The 21745-nt window shown below is 42.7% G+C and overlaps 1 protein-coding gene across 5 annotated transcripts in view; it reads right to left on the reverse strand.

Annotated features, from left to right (window-relative positions):
• Positions 1 to 21745, reverse strand: part of LOC126997334 (transforming growth factor beta-1-induced transcript 1 protein-like) — a 176021-nt gene that overhangs the window by 115488 nt on the left and 38788 nt on the right. Inside the window, exon 2 of one of the 5 annotated variants that reach the window (XM_050858371.1) lies at positions 8777 to 8895. The exons of 3 other annotated variants lie outside the window; for them this stretch is intronic. In XM_050858371.1, coding sequence (XP_050714328.1) covers positions 8777 to 8861 — 85 coding nt within the window. In that variant the 5' untranslated portion in view covers positions 8862 to 8895. Of the gene's footprint in view, positions 1 to 8776; positions 9035 to 21745 lie in introns of all 5 variants that reach the window. One more of the 5 variants, XM_050858372.1, reaches the window with a different exon arrangement.

The raw sequence follows: 21745 nt of genomic DNA on the forward strand, positions 1-21745 counted from the left end.
TTATATATATAATTTTTACACAGTCATCAGCGAAAGCTAATCTTAATGATTTGTTTATTATATCCCAAGAGTATGTGATGACTGTGTGCTGCTTCAAACTTTAATTAGTGATCATGTGGAAGATACAGAACTTCTTTTTGCTCAATGAACTTTCCTTCTGTTCTAATTTATAACTCACTTGCACTTCCTCAAACAGTAAATGTTCATAATGTTAAAGTTGTCATGCCTCTGATACGTTTCGCTTACGTTATCATTTAGTCTTCAGATTTCACACATAGTTTGTTTATGGCTTGGTGACTTTTTCAAAGTTTATCACTGTTGTTCTCTCTAATGGTAGAAACTGATGTGGTTAATATTGTCAAGGTGTGTTGTCGATGTCTGCTTCCTGATTCTCGAGCTAAACGTAGCATTTGTTTATGAGACTGTGCCATAGTCAGCCAGCCACCACCACATTCATTCTGCCAAATCCTGCTGTCGCCGCCACCGCCAACACATTACTACCCCTACCCCCTTGCTCTATCAGGCTTCCGCACTTCCACCGCTCTATACAACCCTTACACCACATTGGCACATTTCCACACTTCTATATGCTGTTTCTCACATTATAGATAACACTCACGTTAACTAGTATTTTCTCTAACACACATTTTGAGCAGCCGCCCCACCACCACCACCCCCACCATCATAGTCTGCCTCGCCTCAAACACACACATTTAATCAACATGAAATTTCAAAGTTTGCATAGCCTGTTGAATCCCCGTTACACACCTCACATTGTCATACTTCCAAAAGTACCACATTATGTCAATCTAAACTCCCATCACATACACAGTCCCATCTCCCATACCACACAATTGAGTGACCATTAACATATACAACCACACTTAATTGTAGCACCACCAGCACTATCCACACCACCACAGTATCAAGTCTCTTTTATGGATGACTTTACTACATCAACAACTACCTGCTTTAACTATCTTCCCTAAAGAACATGTAATTCTCCCCCGCCCCCGACCTCTCCTTCACACGCACACCTCTACACACTGCTTGTACTATGCCATTCATAATTACAGCTCTCGTCACTGACACACCTAAGTGAAAAAAAAAAGTGCATCCTAGCTCTCTAACCTCAATGTGTGTGTGTGTGTGTGTGTGTGTGTGTGTGTGTGTGTGTGTGATTAAGCACGAAACGCATGTGACAATGTACCGGCAAACTCGTGCGTCGTCCGTTGCAACGCCCTCATCGCCAACCCGGCCCGTGTATGTATGGTGAACACTCGGTGCGACTGAACTCGGGCAGCTCAAAGTACGTGACTGAGACGAGGGAGGAAATCAAGAAGCAGCGACGGACTAGCCTGGTTCCTTGGGCACTGCCAGCACAAACAAACACGCAAACACACACGCCCAATCTCTTGAAGTCACAGGTAAAGCGCAAGTGCTGTCAGTTGAGATTCACAGTTTCACTCAATTTACTCTGGATCTCACCGCCGACGCCCAACCACCCCCACCGGTCCTCACCCAACACTGGACGGCTTGACAGAATTGCTGGCTCAGTTACTATCCTATGTCTGCCAAACCGTCACACACACACACACACACACACACACACACACACACACGAACATGCAAGATCAGACAAGTGTACACGGTAAACATAAGAAACGTCAGAGCAGCTAATATTATCATCTCCCCTACCGCTACATCTCTCTCTCTCTCTCTCTCTCTCTCTCACACACACACACACACTCTCGACACCACCACACTGCACTTCCCGCACCCCAAGCTCGATCGCCCCAACCTTCCCACAGACGTATCAGATCCCCGTTCCCCATCCCCCTTCTTTTTGTACTGGTCTCGTTAGCAGCCTGACGGGTGCCGTAACTGAATAAACCGCTATTGTTATTTTTTTTATTATTATTATTATTATTATTATTATTATTATTATTATTATTACACCCACCCACACCCACATCACGAATCCAATCTGTTGTTCAAACTGTAAATTTTGTCACATTAATCGAAACAAGTCTTCGAAAGAAAATCATACATCAGTATATGCAAGGATTCTTCAGGTTAAACTGAAGCTGTCAACTGTATAGTTATAAGATAATCAATATGTGAAGGTTTCTTGAAATGAAATTGAATGATGTTCACCCTGCCTTGCACCGAACACACATGAGAAGAGGCATTGCTAAACACGTTTCGATGGATTGATGAGTTGAGAGCCCCACGTGGCTGCAAGTCATCGGCTGATCACCTCTGACATGCCGCGTCGATGCCGTGCTCTTCATGCTGCCTGTCATCCCTTTAGCTGTCCATCAGAGGGCAGTTTATCTAAATATTTATGTGTGTGTGTGTGTGTGTGTGTGTGTGTGTGTGTGTGTGTGTGTGTGTGTGTGTGTGTGTGTGTGTGCACTACTACTACTACTATTACTACTACTACTACTACTACTACTACTACTATTACTACTACTACTACTACTACTGCTATTACTACTACTGCTACTACTACATAAATGATACCTCCACCCATGTTTATTTTCCCGACACATAATCATGGAGGGCTCCATAGCTTGGAGGTCATTAGCCCCAACTCTGTTCGCTAATGACTGTGGCATCCAACTACTACTACTACTACTACTATTAGTAATAATAATAATTATAATATAATAACAGTAATAATAATAACAATAATTTTAATGGCAGAATACTACTACTACTACTACCAATAATAATAATAATAAGAGTAATAATAATAATAATAATAATAATAATAATAATAATAATAATAATAATAATAATAATAATAATAATAAAAACAATAATAATCACAGTAATAATAATAATACCCCAGCCAGGACTGGAACCACAGGTGTGGTACCCGCTGCCACCAACGCTGAACGGCGGGGGTGGCGTCGGGCGCCACGACTGTGGTTCGAGTCCAGGCTAGGGTATAATCAACCTGTCTTTCTTTGGCCAATAATAATAGTAGTAGTAGTAGTAGTAGTAGTAGTAGTAGTAGTAGTAGTAGTAGTAGTAGAAGTAGTAGTAGTTTGTAGTTGCAGTAGTAGTAGTAGTAGTTTGTAGTTGCAGTAGTAGTAGTAGTAGTTTGTAGTTGCAGTAGTAGTAGCAGTAGTTTGTAGTTGCAGTAGTGGTAGTAGTAGTTTGTAGTTGCAGTAGTAGTAGTAGTAGTAGTAGTAGTAGTAGTAGTAGTAGTAGTAGTAATAGTAGTAGTAGTAATAGTAGTAGTAGTAGCAGCAGCAGCAGCAGTAGTAGTAGTAGTTTGTAGTTGTTGCAGTAGTAGTATTAGTATTAGTAGTAGTATTAGTAGTAGTAATAGTAGTGATGGTGGTAGTAGTGGTGGTGGTAGTAGTGGTGGTGGTAGTAGTGATGGTGGTAGTAGTAGTAGTAGTAGTAGTAGTAGTAGTAGTAGTAGTAGTAGTAGTAGTAGTAGTAGTAGTAGCAGTAGTAGTAGTAGTAGTAACAATAATATGAATTAATCAGATTAAAAAATACTGATAACAAAAAAAACAAAAAAATAAGTCCTGTGTGTGTGTGTGTGTGTGTGTGTGTGTGTGTGTGTGTGTGTGTGTGTGTGTGTGTGTGTGTGTGTGTGTGTGTGTGTGTGTGTGTGTGTGTGTGTGTGTGTGTGTGTGTGTGTGTGTGTGTGTGTGTGTGTGTGTGTGTGTGTGTGTGTGTGTGTGTGTGTGTGTGTGTGTGTGTGTGTGTGTGTGTGTGTGTGTGAAGATGTTTTCACCATGAGCTCATTCTTCTGAGAGACAGCCAAACCTGGCGTCCACGCGTGTGGTTTGGGAAGATGGAGGATGGATGTGGTGGCGTCATGGTGGCGGGAATGGAAAACTCAAGATTGCTTCAACATTACACTGACGGTAAGCTTGAGTCACTCAACGTGACAATGAAATACTGATAATATTTCATGCACCACACTTAAGAGTAATCCAACGGGCTTGTGGGTTCTTCCACCTTTCACCCAAGGTCTGGTAGCCAGCTTGTCTTGTGCCCACTTGACGCTGTCGCAACATTGTTTTACAAATAACTATACGTAGTATTGTAACTAACTATACTATTGTTGTGTGTGTTAACATCATGTGAGCCAAGACCTGAGATGACTGGCAGATCCCATCACGCTACAGATCGACTTCAGCATTAGATCATGCAAGAGAGGCTGAGACCCCTCAAGGCTGGGTATCCGTGTCGTAACCAAAGAAAGCAGTCGGGTCAAGCTGGTGGCCGTCGTGGTGGATGGGGTGATAGGAACTTACGTGTTCTTCAATATACGGGTCACGTCCTACTATCAGAGCGTAAGTCTTCTCACCTACTAGGTCACAAAGCCTTCACAAATAGAAAATAAACACCTGGCGGCGGGAATACATACTTTAGTCATTATCACCATCATCATCATCATCATTTAGTGGGAGCGTAAGCCAGGGGGGGGGGGGGGCGCTGCCTGACCCAACAAATGTCGCCATGTAGGACCCCTTACCTTCCTATAGTTAACTCGTATCATGGTAGGACTTATACCAACTTGCTCTAACTTTGCAGGCACACCCTCGACCAACTCCACTCAGGGTTGTCACAGATACAAACCCAGTGAGCAATTTTGGGAGGCGTGCCACATGTCCCTATAGCTGCCATGGAGTCGGCATTCACGGACAACGAAGGTAACAGGCTGTGATTTAGTTTCACGGAGTAATCGCTGATTTGCCACATACTCACTATAACGATACCGCACAATTGCAAAAGCACTGTTAATCAATGTCATTTACTTGCCTCTTCAAATTATTATTTAGTACTATCTCACACCTGTTGAACAATACAAGGAACGCAAGCGACCAGAACATAGAAATCTTTGTTCCTCTACACGAATATAATTTTGTCGAAAGGTTTACAAATCGGTAACAATAGGAAGTAGTGCTTAAACACGGTAAAACAGGACCACAGCGAGAAAGGGATGAAGAACAGTGACTTAGAGGTTTTAGGTCTGACCTCTCGACGCTAGGCAATCCGCTTTCCCTCTCTATTTTAATTCAGTAAAAACTCCCTGAAAGATTGAGGGCGAAACAAAGTAGCCTGCTTTTGGTTCTATGGGGCCGATGAAGGCGGCAGGCAGCACACGACGTCAGGGAGGCTATCGGCTATTGGAGTGTTGAGAGGCAGGGGAGGGGTACTGGGAAGGGAGAAGACGAGGAGAAGTGGCCAACCGCAGAGGAAGGGCGGAAGGGTCATGTGATACGGAGAGGGGGCGAACACACACACACACACACACACACACACACACACACACACACACCAATCATTCACCCTGAGTTTATTCACACCTTAATCCAGCTTGGTTTGTGAGAAATTTCCTTAATTCTTAATGTATTTGCCCTTTTCCCTCAGTATATTTTCACACACACACACACACACACACACAGAGCACTACAGAGCTCCGTAGTGCAGTGGTTAGCACGGTCGCCTTACAACCGAGAGGTACGGGTTCGATTCCCAAGCGGAGTGACGGCAGGTGGGCAGTTTCCTTTAATACGTGCAGCATGTCCACCCAGCAGTGAATGGGTACTGAGTGTCAGTCGGGGAATGTGTCCCGCCTCCCCAGCCGTACCTAAGGATCCGTCACCTGTGAGTTCCTAGCTTATTCTGGAAGGGAACTGGATGGCCATCGTGAGTCTATCGCGTGGTCAGGCCAGGGTGAATTATTACACACACTAAAACGCGCGACTGTCCGAAGTAGGATTAATAAGGGAGAAAAATACAAGTACATGTGCATTCGAATTCGACAAGAGATGTCCCCCCTCACCCCACCCTAAAAAAAATAAAAAAATAAAAAAAAAAAAAATATATATATATATATATATATATATATATATATATATATATATATATATATATATATATATATAGAGAGAGAGAGAGAGAGAGAGAGAGAGAGAGAGTGGGGGAGTGGGAGAGTCAGGAAGGAAAAACAATGGTAATGAAGTCATGATGAGTGCAGGACTGGCAGGATGGAGCCTATCTAGCTGTCGGAGACGAGGCGAGGAGCGACAAACGACCCCCAAGAAGACTTTTCCTGCCCATCGTCCCCTTTAATACTAATCCACCGACCCACGGCCCGCCCAGCTCCATTATCCCTTCCTCCTGCCACGCCCCACTGATCATGGCACTGCGATACTCTCCTTGGCCCACTACGCTGGCACCTTGGCCGTCTCGCTCAAGGTCACGATCTCTCCAAACACAAGAAGACCACCACGACAAAGACTAATATATATATATATATATATATATATATATATATATATATATATATATATATATATATATATATATATATATATATATATATATATATATATATATATATATATATATATATATATATATATATATATATATATATATATATATATATATATATATATATATATATAGTACATCATTCCTATCTCTTAAAACAGAAGCAGGGTAATGGTGAGGGGTGGGTTACGTGAGGGAAAAATGAGAGTCTGAGAACTTTAATTAATTATGCGGCAACCAACAACACACCAGTCGCTTAGCCAAGGACTGGGGTGTGTGCGGAGGTTACGTCATCCCTAACCGCCCCGCCCTGCCCTGCCATCTGAGTCATGCCCTCTGCCACGTCCTCCTCCCTCAGCGTCCCTCGCCCTGAACCTCTTCTCTCCCTCTCTCCTTCGGGTTATCTTCTATCTTCGTGAGGTTTGTTTTTCCTCTAACAGTTACTCCCTTTCAACCCTCTCTTCAAGGGTGACCTTGTGACTAAATCTTTATCCTGTTTTTCCATATTCGTAGAACATTATAGTATATCCCTTAGCCGCTACGTTTCCCCATAATGGCTATATCCTTTCCCTGACTTCTTGAATATCCCTTTCACCTGACGCCATCCATATCGGCTATCCTCTTCCACATCAGTACGTCTGTTCCCCAAGCTCTGACACCGAGACCATCGTGGCGCCGCCATCGACACAGCGAGGAGCGGGGCTTGAGTCAATGATAGCCACGACCAAACTTTATTTGAGTTTACCTTCAATTATATATATATATATATATATATATATATATATATATATATATATATATATATATATATATATATATATATATATATATAAAATTCATACTTTCGTGCACCATTCATTATAATAATAATAATAAAATAACAATAATAATAATAATAATAATAATAATAATAATAATAATAATAATAGCGACACATGGGTCTATAGGATAAAAAAGACCTCTGAGTAAAACATTCTGAGCTGCTGTGGGTCGGTAAAACGAAGTGGCTTATGAAGACGGGCAATATACCGTAATGTAAGGGGAGTAACTTATCCAGAACTCGACCTGTTTATTTTTTAATGGCACTTCTTACTTATCCTCTATTTACTTTGGACCGTTACTTAGTTAGTCAGGTCAATATTACTTATCACGGCATCCCCTCTCTTTATATAACTTAGTCCATTACAGTTTCAAATGCATGATTTAGCGGTACACAGACTTTGCTCCTAAAGTTATGTTACAAGTCCATTAGTGCCCATCCTCTAACACCTTGCTTACCACCTCCCCAACACTGTGCCTGTCCCCCTCCCCATAACAACACGCTGCCCTCATCCTCCATGCAACACTGCCTGCTTCACTCCCCATGATAACACGCCTGCCCCCATCTCCGCACACTGCCTGTTTCCTTTCCCCTGTTGCTATATATGAATGGGGTGGGTATTTTTTTTTTTATATAGTCACGGGTAGTATACTATCTCTCCGGCTTAGCGTCAGCCATCTCATCAGTTATCAGCACGACCAATTCACCTGCTACACCTCCCCGTAGTATTATATTATGTGTACACAACACTCGTAATGACTCAGGAGTGCATTTACTTCGCTATCATCATTATCTCCCTTCTCTTGGGTTGTATCTCGTTTGTGATGAAGACCAGCAATATCGTCTTATCTCACAGCACATTGTTGTGCGTACTTATTACTAAAGAACTACGCTGAAAGATAATACTCACATGCTACCTCATAGTGCACCGTATTTTAATCTGTTGTAATTGTGTGATATATGTACTGCGTACAGCCGTACACACACACGAAAAAAAAATATATGGATTTTTTTTTCAGCATACGTTATAATGCGCACGTTTTCTCTATCATCGTGTAGTACATGAGTGCGAAACGCAAGCGGCTAGTACTTGCTTCTTGCAAAGCAACGGTATATATCTTTGTTTCAGCTTACCTTATAAAACGCACGGTTTCTCCATTATCCATATACGCGAGTGGGTACTTTTAAGGCTAACTTCGGTAATTTGGACATATGTAAGGGAACTCATCAAAAATGTTTATAACAGAGAAACTGCAAAAGAAACATGGCTGAATATAGTGCATTTTACTGACAATAAATTGGCTATTGATACTGATGTCTATTGAAAACAGCATAAAAAAAATGTTAAACAATGTCACAGGATTGTCATACCAGGCAAATAAGGCTTTATAAGTTACTTCAAAAGAGACAGACCTTTGTTAAGTAGCATACTAAGTTGGGTATGAGTTAGTAATGGAACAGAGGGCCAAGCGAGAAAGCACGGAGGCAGCGTGAAGGTGTTGAGGTATGGGTGGCATGCAAGGTGTGAGAGCCCGCCCCATCAACATCCGTCATCGCGTTGCTTATTCCTGCAGTCCAGCTTGTCTATGCTCGTAAGGTTTCACAAAGCTGTCAACGTGATCCCCGGCGGGCGGTACTCACATCCAGGGGCAGGCCGCTTCTTGCACGCCAGGTCATAGGGCTTGTAGGAGTCCGCAGAGTTTCTGCCGTATTGTGTCCTGTCCATGATGGCTGGGCCCAGGTATCCTTGAGGCTCGAGTCTTATGTCACGATAAGATTATCAAAGGAAAAGAAAGCAGTGAAAAATACAGCTCTTTTCAACTGTTAACAGGGCACTTATTTTCTACAACTCACATCTGGCAGGGACATTCGGTACCCTGTAACGATTTAGCTGCTGGTCTGAATGAAGACGTTCAAATAAACACAATAATACACACGAAAAAGAAAAAAAAAAAAAATCAAACGATTGGATAACATGGACACTTTCCTCAGTAAAACATATTCCTTGCTTACCCACACTAGAGCACACCTCGACAACACTTTTCACCGATGTCTCGGCTTGCAACAGGAGGCTCCGGAGCGGCAAGCTACTGAGATTGAGTTCCAAAAATGGATCAGTTGTCATTCTTCGCATGGTATGTTCTGGCGGGGGGGAAATCTATAATCTAATGCCCCCACAGGCTCTCTCTCTCTCTCTCTCTCTCTCTCTCTCTCTCTCTCTCTCTCTCTCTCTCTCTCTCTCTCTCTCTCTCTCTCTCTCTCTCTCGTCTTTACACACACACACACACACATTCACACACCAGGCCCGTAATTTTGGCAAATATTTTTTGGGGCTAGAGCATCAAAAGTTCATGAGTTTGGGGGGAGGGTGACGAGCGAAGCGTTCATGAGCAGGTGGGCGATTTTTTAATTTTTTTTTTACATAAGCACTTCTAGAGGCATTTTTTGGCCGATATAGAAAACATAGGGAGGGCTACAGCTCCCCTAGCCCCCTAGAAACTACGGCAGTGCACACACACACACACACACACACACACACACACACACAATAAACTTTTAAGCTACTTTGGAATCAGTTAATGAAACAATAGACTTGTATTAATAAAATTTGATCCCCGACACGACACACAAGTACGTAAGACTTCTCTTCGGCTGGCTCCTCTCGAGCAACGAAGGGAACGGGCATCGCTTTATTAACTCTCCACCCTGCGAATGGAGGAACTCAGACACTCTCGTGGCAGGTCCTCGTCACTTAATAACACTTGATAGGCACTTAAGATGCGTCAAGAGATTCTGATCCACTTACAGCACTTAAGATCTGACAGCTCATATCGTACCTCTGGCAAGGCCCACGCTCCTGCCATCTACGCAACGGCCTGCAAGTCCCCGCTTCATGTTCCCGAGGAGGCTGGGAGAGGTGAGTCAAGAGCTAAGCATCTTATCCGAGTTCTTAGTTCAAAGAAGAAGGCTCTGGGACGGGACATACTAACAACTAAAACCATTACTTTAGCTACAGGCTTCTTTTTGTGAAGTACGTGTTAGTCTACTTCAGCTAGTTTACTATTTTTCTACAGATATACAAAAGCGAAAGAGGGATATGCAACCAGCAAGGAGTAGGAAAGTGTCTGACGACGAATAAAGCTATGGTTGTATACCATAGAAAAGCTTCTAACAAGTAACAAACGGGGAAAAGCAAAGTAGTATACTGAAAGAAGACTCTTGCGAGACTAAGCTGTTCCCAGTGGTCAGGACGGAGGAAAGGGGATGTCCATCGCGCTCCATATTTCTGATTGTGTGTAAATAGCTTACGCTGGAATGAAACATTGCGATCCAGTCATATATATATTGAAGTCTTTAAAACAGACATGATGAAGGTCCTTTACCTGTACTGCGTGCATGTCAGGTCCACCTCGTAGTCCACCTCCTACGAGGTGGCGGGTCAAAGATACATAACATTCATCTTCCTAACTGAATAATGAGAATAAAATATGAATTTAAAAATAAATAAATAGGAAAATATTGCAACATCAAAAACTTAATTAAAAATATTTGGACGGACAAAATCAAGTATTTCCTCATGTTTGAATTGATACAAAGGGCGTATGTAAAACGGTTTTTGTTATTTAAACTGTACATTCGGAGTTTGAAGAGGAAATTGTTAAGAAAAAAATATTGGATCAAATGAAATACATTTATGGCGCAGCAGCCGAGTGGTTTGTCCTGTGGAGGCAGATGGTCACTGAAGGAATACCGACCTCTCAAGCAAATATGAAGTATAACAAAAGGTTCTTGCCACCGAGATTCGTATAAGCAGTGAAAATTAATTAAAACTTTTGTCTTCATCAGGAGGTAAAGCACACACATTTATAAAAGCATGCAAATGTCAATGGAGAGGAAAACGTGTTGTGGTTATGCAGGTGAGTGATAATTTTCATCAGTCATTACTGGTTGACTGTGGGACAGACATTTCCCTACATTCTCAAACTCTCTTCTCAATCCTACTCCAGCAAATGCTATGATTTTCTCTCTCCACCTGGTGCTCTGTTTGCCCGAGCCTTTACATTTTTGGATTGTCATTCTGTTACTTTGGTTGTCCATCATATGCTTTTCCCAAGTACATTTCTTATTCTTAAGTGTTATCACATTTTCAAACTTTGTCTGTTTTCTGATCCATGATGTTCGCTCTCTGTCTCTACAAGTTATACACAGCATTTATTTCTCCATTCCTCATGTGCGCTTCATGGCTTTATCTTTGTTATGTGATGCGCCGAGTTACTGAGCTGTGTGTTAGAAGTAGCATGACACAGTGATTGCACACCTTTCTTTTCAGAGAGAGTAGCAGGTTGCTATCCATGACATTACTATACTATGTTTATTAAAAGCAATACATCCATTCCTATTCTCTTTCTGATTAAAGTTTCGTGGTACGGTATGGGTTTGCACTTAATGTTTACCCTAGATATTTGTATTCCTCTGTTCTGTCAAGTGTTTCCTTCCCGACCATTATTTGTTGTCCTGTCAAATGATTATTTTGAATATGATCTTTTCTTCATATTCATCTTCAGGCCTACTTTCAGACTCCGTGAATTTATATCATCATTTTATCTTTCATCCAAAATACCGTGTATATGCAAGAAGTGTTTCACGTAAGCGTAAGCAAGAAGACTATTAAGAAGGAACATACATAAACAAGAAACAAATCCTACAGGCCATACAAAGACAACTAAAATGACCCACGGACACAGCCTCGGACCCCTAAATGAGCTTCGACACCCAGGAATACGCCAAAAAAGGCCCTTACGTGTACTTTCTATGCATACGCTTGCGCGCACCGGTAATCAACTTTCAGGATCTATTCATCTGTTTTATTCAGTTTACTACACTATAAGGTGTCTTCACTCAACCTTTGGAAGTAATATATCAATAACGTTTCCCATTAAGAACCTGACTCCGTTCAGGCATAAGTTTCAATTCTCAAACGCTCGACTTTGTCCAGTGCCAGCTCTCATCGTCGGGTTCAAAGCTGTAAATAACACTCCTGGTTTGTTCGGAGTCTTAACTCTGCTATAAATCCCCATAAATCCAAACATGAAACTCTTCAAGGGATAAATGAGGTGAAAATCCGTGACCAGACGCTTCGCACCCTAATTAGGCCGCGGCCACACAGGCAGCGAGAAAGCGAACGAGAAACTTTAATACATAATAATCAATGGAAGTGGCCACACTGGCAGCGAGCAGGTAATGGCGAGAAAGCTAGGTGATAAGCGAGAAAGAGAGGAGAGTTGACGATTAACTTCTTTCTCGCGCGAGATTGCTCGGTCAGAAGGTGTGACATCACAGACATGCTTCCATATTATTTGCCGTAACTCAACTCATGCATTAGATAGAACATTTTGGTTAACACCGTTAGACGCAGCAGTGATTGGAGAACTCGAATATGTTTGTGAAAACTCAATAAAACAGAAACTAAATAAATTGTGACGAGTTGAATTTAAATAAACACTCCGTAATGTTTATAACACATTTTACATATAGCTATAATTTGCAACGGCTATGAAATAAAGACTAAAATAAACAATTCCATCTTAGGTATAAAAGCCTCCTGAACACGATGGTATATACAGATTTTTCATAAAACGACAAAGAAGTGAAGCACGGAACTGTTTATAAAAAAAACTTTTCACATAAACCTCGTGTGCGCCGACGGGGTGGGTGCTAGCAAGGTGCTAGGAGTGTGTAGTGTTACTAGACTATTATTATTGCTCCGGCAGCTCCGCGGGGTCGAGTTGCCATGACAACCTTCCCCTTGCTTCGCTTTTCGTGTGGCCACAGAAACTCCCCTTCCCGCTCTCGCTCTCTCTAGCTTTCTCGCTTTCTGTGTGGCTGCGGCCTAACACGTTTCTTTTCTATTTTTTCTTTAACCAAATGAGCGTTTGGCAGCCTCCTGGTTACGGGTTAGTTGTTATTGGCTGAGGTACAGGACGAGCACTGGAGGCAGACTTTTTAGTTGCTGGTGGATTACGTTCAGCTTACCACTGGCGCCAGGGAATATGGGTCATCTGTGGCTTAACAGTCCGGAAATACTAAACAGATATCCGTTTTAATGTACAGAAATATTACAAAAATAACAATGGAAAAAAAAACAAAGTATTATTAATAAAAACAGCGATAATAAAAACATTAAATTTTTATTTTGTGATAGTTTCAAATAGAAGCTGGATAAAACAGTACAAGGTTGTAAAACAAAGTTCTGGCAAGTGTTCCATTTCAGGCAAGAGTAACAACAGGAACAATACTATCTGTCAGATTAACTATATACATCTAAGAAATCATGGTAGGCGGCCCTTTTCAAAGTATCTATAAACAAAATAAAAAAATTGTTGGTGCAGAACCAGGGTGTGTTCACACTCAGTCAGGCGTGTATGTAAAGTAGTATAGGGCGTTGTGCAGTTAAAGTTTAATTATTCAAAGTCTAGGGAATATAACACGTGTGTAAACTCACGCAGAGAAGGGAAAGTCATGACGTCACCTGCAAGCCAGTCTGTTCCCGCCACATACGAAAAATATGGGAGGCCGATCAAACTCGTTTTAGGATCAAAACAACTTGTCAAAAAATATCGAGAAGGCACCATAAGAAGCCTCGTATTTTTTCTACATCCGATCATGCATAGGTGCATGTTTGACCTCCAGAAAAGTTTCGAAATATTTTGTATGGAATTTGATCACTACATCTTCTTTTGATAAAGTCTATACTATCCTACGAGAGGACGATTCAAGCGTGCGGGGTTTTATTCCTTTAAACCAGTAATAATTAGAGGAGTTCTGTCCCCCCAATATTGCCAGTGATCGCTAGCTACTTTAACTAAAATTGAGTCAACTCTTGTTGAAGCTAAGAGGACTCGCACACTTTAAAATCTCTCCCGTGATGAACCATGATGCACTGTGCCTATAGTCTACAAAACATTGATCCCAAGTGTTTATGCGAACATTGTTTCAGGTGAAGTGGTGAGAAATACTCTACCATTCAGTTATTACAAGCTAAATACTCGCACCTACGCTTACACCATTTTCACATTTTTTTTCCTAATTTCCTATATAGCTTGAACCATTTTTCCAATAGATTTCACAAAGACTGATGTTTAATATGGAAAGTACCGAACAGAATCTAGTCAGTAGAACTCGTGGTAAAGAGATATTTAAAAGGCCGAAACCCGCACAGTACCGAAAGGAGCCGCTGAGGGGCCGAACTCACTCTCACCAAGACTTACCAACACAAAGGGCTGTAGCTGTCTAGGACACTGGGGAGAAAGAAACAGTGGAACACCTAATTGTAGAATGTAGCAACTACGAGAGGCAGAGAGAGGAGTTAGTACCAGAAGAAGTGATGGTGATGAGCCGATGAAAAGCGATACAGGTCAAAAGAAGAAGAAGAAGGTTTGTTTTGGTTTGGAATGCCAAGTCGTATAAATCTATCTCCAAGGTATAAATACATAATGAACAAGTAAAGTCTGTGTTCGTGATTTATTAATTGCTTTAGTGTATCAAGTGCCTAAAATTGATAGCACAGAAGTTTTTGTAGACCAAAAAACAACGAATAACAGGTCGTAGATTCAGGCTTCTGTGCAACCAAAGTTTCATAATTTCATTTATCATAATACCGTATCTGTGTCAAGGATACTTGAAGAATAATGTTCTCAATATTCATAACTTTGTTTTAAATTACACTTGGCCCTGGCAGACTCCAACGTTCTTATGTTCTTATGTGATGATATCGTACATCTGGCAGCAGCCCGTGACATGTAGCAGGTTTCAGATTCATTAAATAAACATATTTCTACTACTACGCATCGCATATGTCACTTATTCTGACCAACGTGAGCTTTCATGTCTATCCATTTACGTATATTTCATGGAGGCAGAACTCAAAATATTACTTTCAGCTTTACTAGGGACAGATTTTGTGAGTTTATTACACCAGAATTTCATTCAATTATGAGAATCAGAAACCATAGATATATATATAGCCAGAGTGTGTATGAACGAATACAAAGATAACCTAATACTTTGATTAAACTCTAAAATGTTTCGTGGGTCACATAGAAATTAACGAAAAAATCCAAATTAGGCTATTGTTTAGGTCCACTACCCTCGCCTGAGACACAAAAACAGTTCCCCCATCAAATTTGTACCCCTTTTGTGGTGACGTTAGGTGCACGTATTCAAACAACATGCACATACAATATTTTTTCGTACGTGTATACTGTATTTCAAGGATTCTTGCAAACATTAGCTAGTGCCGATAAGACGCAATAACTCTTACAACCGTGCACCACAACTAAAGTATAAATTTATCACTCCCCTGATACATTAATAGCCCATCCTCTTGGTCGTAAGTTGAGGTAAGTCGGAAAAAGACCTGGGGACTGAAACAGGGACATCCACACGGAGCAGCCACCTAAGTTCATGACGTCACTAATGTAAACAGAGAGGCTGCGGCATCCCACTAGTAAACAATGTGTGGCGCCATTGTGCATAGTGTTGAGCGGAAAGGCAAATAGTCCGTCGCTGCTATTGACCCGAGAACACGAAGATGGATGAAGGAGAGAGAGAGAGACAGAGAGAGAGAGAGAGAGAGAGAGAGAGAGAGAGAGAGAGAGAGAGAGAGAGAACTGACACATACTAAAAGTGTGTCAGACCAGAGCAAAGGAGTGGCGAGACGTCTTTCCGCTCCCTGCCAGGCCTCCGAGCACAACAAACAGTGAGCAGCCAAAAGAAACAACTGCTTCTTCCACCATCACGCCGCCCCACCCACGACCAGGCGACTGAGTGGTGAGCTGAACACGCTCCAGAACACAACTCAATGAGTCTCGCGCCCATCCGAGGTGCCCCAGGTCGAGGATGTTTCTCCTGGTGATGAAGGGTAATATTTGTAATTCCGCGACGTGTCAAACCAATCATGATTAATTGAAAAATAACTCCGCTGCCACAACGCAAGGTAATAAAAAAGGTGAGTGAGAGTGTGTGTGTGTGTGTGTGTGTGTGTGTGTGTGTGTGTGTGTGTGTGTGTGTGTGTGAGAGAGAGAGAGAGAGAGAGAGAGAGAGAGAGAGAGAGAGAGAGAGAGGGGGGGGGGGGGCGGGCGGGGGCAAATACCACACTTGACAGAAGAATACGAGCTGACGTGTGCCCTCGGAATGGCAGCATCGGTTTGAATGGCTCAGACGCCATATCCAGTGACACACGTTTCATGACATGTGAATTGCATAAAGTGGCAGCAATAAAGCCTTTTCATAATATAAATATATATATATATATATATATATATATATATATATATATATATATATATATATATATATATATATATATATATATATATATATATATATATATATATATATATATATATATATATATATATATATATATATATATATATATATATATATATATATATATATATATATATATATATATTACTAAATCAGCTTCCTCGAGGCTGGGCGTTCTGTACCGTCTCCGCCAGTTCTTCTCCCCCGCACAATTGCTATCCATTTACAGGAGCCTTGTCCGCACTCGTATGGAGTATGCATCTCACGTATTTTTTTTTAATTTTTTTTTTTAAGTCGTTTGCCTGTTGCGCCGGTAGGTATCTTCCTGGTGGGGCCTGATGGTCGGCCCAAGGCTTTTTCCAGGTGGGGCCTGATGTTCGGCCCAGCCCGTTCTGGCGCAGGGGAGTGTTTATAGTGGCGCCATCTTGCATTGGCTCATGCTGCCCCCCGGAACTCGTTCTTGATTCGCTTGGACGGCTTCCTCTAGAGTCCGGGTTGATGGGTGGTCTTCAGGACAGCATGTGGGTAGTGATGGGTGGTCTTCAGGACAGCATGTGGGTAGGCTCCAATCACACAGCTCTCCTGGACAGAGTGGAGTCCTAAGACTCTTCGTCTCATAAGCTCTCCTCCTCATACTGATAGTCTGCTACCTCTTAAAGTCCACCGCCATGTTGCCTCTCTTTCTATCATCTATCGATATCTTCATGCTGACTGCTCTTCTGAACTTGCTAAGTGCATGCCTCCCCCCCTCCCGCGGCCCCACTGTACGCAACTTTCTACTCGTGCTCATCACTATATTGTCCAAACCCTTTATGCAGGAGTTAACCAGCATCTTCATTCTTTCAAACCCTACACTGGTAAACTCTGGAACAGCCTTCCTTCGTCAATATTTCCTCCTGCCTACTTACTGCTCCAGAACAGAGGTTAAAGGAGTGTTCGAAATCAGAGGTCAATTTCGGGAGGAGAGGTGTCCTGATACCCTCCTCTTGAAAGAGTTCAAGTCATAGGCAGGAGGAAATACAGATGAAGGAAGATTGTTCCAGAGTTTACCAGCGTGAGGGATGAAAGAGTGAAGATGCTGGTTAACTTTTGCATAAGGGGTTTGGACAGTATAGGGATGAGCATGAGTAGAAAGTCGAGTGCAGCGGGGGAGGCGTGCAGTTAGCAAGTTCAGAAGAGCAGTCAGCATGAAAATATCGATAGAAGATAGAAAGAGAAGCAACATGGCGGCGGAATTTGAGAGGTAGAAGACTATCAGTATGAGGAGGAGAGCTGATGAGACGAAGAGCCTTTGATTCCACTCTGTCAAGGAGAGCTGTGTGAGTGGACCCCCCTCCCCCACACACACACATGAGATGCATACTCCATACGAGGGCGGACAAGGCCCCTGTAAATGGACAGCAACTGTGCGGGGGAGAAGAACTGGCGGAGATGGTACAAAACGCCCAGCCTTGAGGAAGCATATAAGATATGAAGTTTCCAGTTGAGATTTTGAGTTAAGGATTTTTTTTTTTTTTTTTTACAACAAAGGAGGCAGCTTAAGGACACAAAAAAAGAAAACAATAATAAAAAAAAAGCCCGCTACTCGCTGCTCCTAAAGTAAAACAAAAGAGGTGGCCGAAAGGAAGATCAAATACAGGAGGAGAGGTGTCCTGATACCCTCCTCTTGAAAGAGTTCAAGTCGTAGGCAGGAGGAAATACAGATGAAGGAAGATTGTTCCAGAGTTTACCAGCGTGAGGGATGAAAGAGTGAAGATGCTGGTTAACTCTTGCATAAGGGGTTTGAACAGTATAGGGATGAGCATGAGTAGAAAGTCGAGTGCAGCGGGGCCGCGGGAGGGGGGGAGGCATGCAGTTAGCAAGTTCAGAAGAGCAGTCAGCGTGGAAATATCGATAGAAGATAGAAAGAGAGGCAACATTGCGGCGGAATTTAAGAGGTAGAAGACTATCAGTATGAGGAGGAGAGCTGATGAGACGAAGAGCCTTAGCCTCCACTCTGTCCAGAAGAGCTGTGTGAGTGGAGCCCCCCCACACATGAGATGCATACTCCATACGAGGGCGGACAAGGCCCCTGTATTTGGACAGCAACTGTGCAGGGGAGAAGAACTGGCGGAGACGGTACAGAACGCCCAGCCTCGAGGAAGCTGATTTAGTAAGAGATGAGATATGAAGTTTCCAGTTGAGATTTAGAGTTAAGGATAGACCGAGGATGTTTAGTGTTGAGGAAGGTGATAGCTGGGTGTTGTCAAAGAATAGAGGATAGTTGTTTGGAAGATTGTGTCGAGTGGATAGGTGGAGAAACTGTGTTTTTGAGGCGTTGAAGGACACCAGGTTCTTCTTGCCCCAATCGGAAATAATAGTAAGGTCTGAGGCTAAGCGTTCTGCAGCCTCCAGCCTTGAGTCGTTAAGTTCCTGAAGGGTGGGTCTTCTATTAAAAGAAGTTGAGTAATGCAGAGTGGAATCATCGTTGTAGGAATGGATAGGACAGTTCGTTTTGGAAAGAAGATCATCAATGAACAACAGAAAAAGAGTGGGAGATAGGACAGAACCCTGTGGGACACCACTGTTAATAGATTTAGGGGAAGAACAGTGACCGTCTACCACGGCAGAAATAGAACGGTCAGAAAGGAAACTGGAGATAAAGGTACAGAGAGAAGGATAGAAACCGTAGGAGGGTAGTTTAGAAAGCAAAGATTTGTGCCAGACCCTATCAAAAGCTTTTGATATGTCCAGCGCAACAGCAAAAGTTTCACCGAAACGGCTAAGAGAGGATGACCAAGAGTCAGTTAAGAAGGCTAGGAGATCACCAGTAGAACGCCCCTTGCGGAACCCATAGTGGCGATCAGATAGAAGGTCAGAAGTGGAAAGGTGCTTTTGAATCTTCCGGTTAAGGATTGATTCAAAAGCTTTAGATAGACAAGAAAGTAAAGCTATAGGACGGTAGTTTGAGGGATTGGAGCGGTCACCCTTCTTAGGCACAGGCTGTATGAAGGCATACTTCCAGCAAGAAGGAAAGGTAGATGTTGACAGGCAGAGGCGAAAGAGTTTGACCAGGCAGGGTGACAGTACGGAGGCACAGTTTTTAAGGACAATAGGAGGCACTCCATCAGGTCCATAAGCCTTCTGAGGATTGAGGCCAGAGAGGGCATAGAAAACATCATTTTGAAGAATCTTTATAACAGGCATAAAGGAGTCAGAGGGGGGATGAGTAGGAGGAATATACCCAGAATCGTCCCGAGTGGAGTTTTTAGAAAAAGTTTGAGAGAAGAGTTCAGCCTTAGAGATAGATGAGACGGCAGTGTTGCCGTCAGGACTGACGAGTGAAGATAGACCGAGGATGTTTAGTGTTGAGGAAGGTGATAGCTGGGTGTTGTCAAAGAATAGGGGATAGTTGTTTGGAAGATTGTGTCGAGTGGATAGGTGGAGAAACTGTGTTTTTGAGGCGTTGAAGGACACTAGGTTCCTCTTGCCCCTATCAGAAATACTAGTAAGGTCTGAGGCTAAGCGTTCTGCAGCCTCCTGCCTTGAGTCGTTAAGTTCCTGTAGGGTGGGTCTTCTATTAAAAGAAGTTGAGTAATGCAGAGTGGAATCATCGGCGTAGGAATAGATAGGACAGTTCGTTTTGGAAAGATCATCAATGAACAACAGAAAGAGAGTGGGAGATAGGACAGAACCCAGTGGGACACCACTGTTAATAGGTTTAGGGGAAGAACAGTGACCGTCTACCACAGCAGAAATAGAACGGTCAGAAATGAAACTGGAGATAAAGGTACAGAGAGAAGGATAGAAACCGTAGGAGGGTAGTTTGGAAAGCAAAGATTTGTGCCAGACCCTATCAAAAGATTTTGAAATGTCCAGCGCAATAGCAAAGGTTTCACCGAAACGGCTAAGAGAGGATGACCAAGAGTCAGTTAAGAAGGCTAGGAGATCACCAGAAGAACGCCCCTTGCGGTACCCATACTGGCGATCAGATAGAAGGTCAGAAGTGGAAAGGTGCTTTTGAATATTCCGGTTAAGGATTGATTCAAAAGGTTTAGATAGACAAGAAAGTAAAGCTATAGGACGGTAGTTTGAGGGATTGGAACGGTCACCCTTCTTAGGCACAGGCTGTATGAAGGCATACTTCCAGCAGGAAGGAAAGGTAGATGTTGACAGGCAGAGGCGAAAGAGTTTGACCAGGCAGGGTGACAGCACGGAGGCACAGTTTTTAAGGACAATAGGAGGCATTCCATCAGGTCCATAAGTCTTCTGAGGATTGAGGCCAGAGAGGGCAAAGAAAACATCCTTTTGAAGAATCTTTATAACAGGCATAAAGGAGTCAGAGGGTGGATGAGTAGGAGGAATATGCCCAGAATCGTCCAGGGTGGAGTTCTTACAGAAAGTTTGAGAGAAGAGTTCAGCCTTAGAGATAGATGAGACGGCAGTGTTGCCGTCAGGACTGAGGAGTGGAGGGAAAGATGAAGAAGTGAAGTTGGAGGAGATATTTTTGGCTAGATGCCAGAAGTCACGGGAAGAGTTAGAGAAAGCAAGGTTTTGACATTTTCTATTAATGAAAGAGTTTTTGGTTAGTCGGAGAATAGATTTGGCACGATTCCGGGCTGAAATGTAAAGTTCAAAATTAGCATTAGTTTGAAGGCTCTGGTACCTTTTGTGAGCTGCCTCTCTTTCATTGACAGCACGAGAACAAGCGTGATTAAACCAAGGCTTTTTAGCGTGTGGAGTAGAGAAAGAGCGTGGAATGTATGCTTCCATTCCAGAGACAATCACCTCTGTGATGCGCTGAGCACACACAGAGGGGTCTCTATCCTGGAAGCAATAATCATTCCACGGGAAATCGGAAAAGTACATCCTCAGATCGTCCCACCGAGCTGAAGCAAAATGCCAGAAGCATCGCCTCTTCTGTGGGTCCAGAGGATGTACAGGAGCGATAGGACAGGATACAGAAATAAGGTTGTGATCGGAGGAGCCCAACGGAGAAAACAGTTTGACAGAATAAGCAGAAGGGTTTGAGGTAAGGAAGAGGTCTAGAATGTTGGGCCGGTCTCCAAGACGGTCGGGAATACGTGTAGGGTGCTGGACCAACTGCTCTAGATCGTTGAGGATAGCAAAGTTGTAGGCTTGTTCACCAGGCTGGTCAGTGAAAGAGGATGAAAGCCAAAGCTGGTGGTGAACATTGAAATCTCCTAGGATGGAGATTTCAGCGAAGGGAGAGTGGGTCAAGATGTGCTCCACTTTAGAGTTCAAATAGTCAAAGAATTTTACATAGTTAGTAGAGTTAGG

Source organism: Eriocheir sinensis, chromosome 12 (assembly GCF_024679095.1).
Source record: "Eriocheir sinensis breed Jianghai 21 chromosome 12, ASM2467909v1, whole genome shotgun sequence".
Taxonomy (NCBI): domain Eukaryota; kingdom Metazoa; phylum Arthropoda; class Malacostraca; order Decapoda; family Varunidae; genus Eriocheir; species Eriocheir sinensis.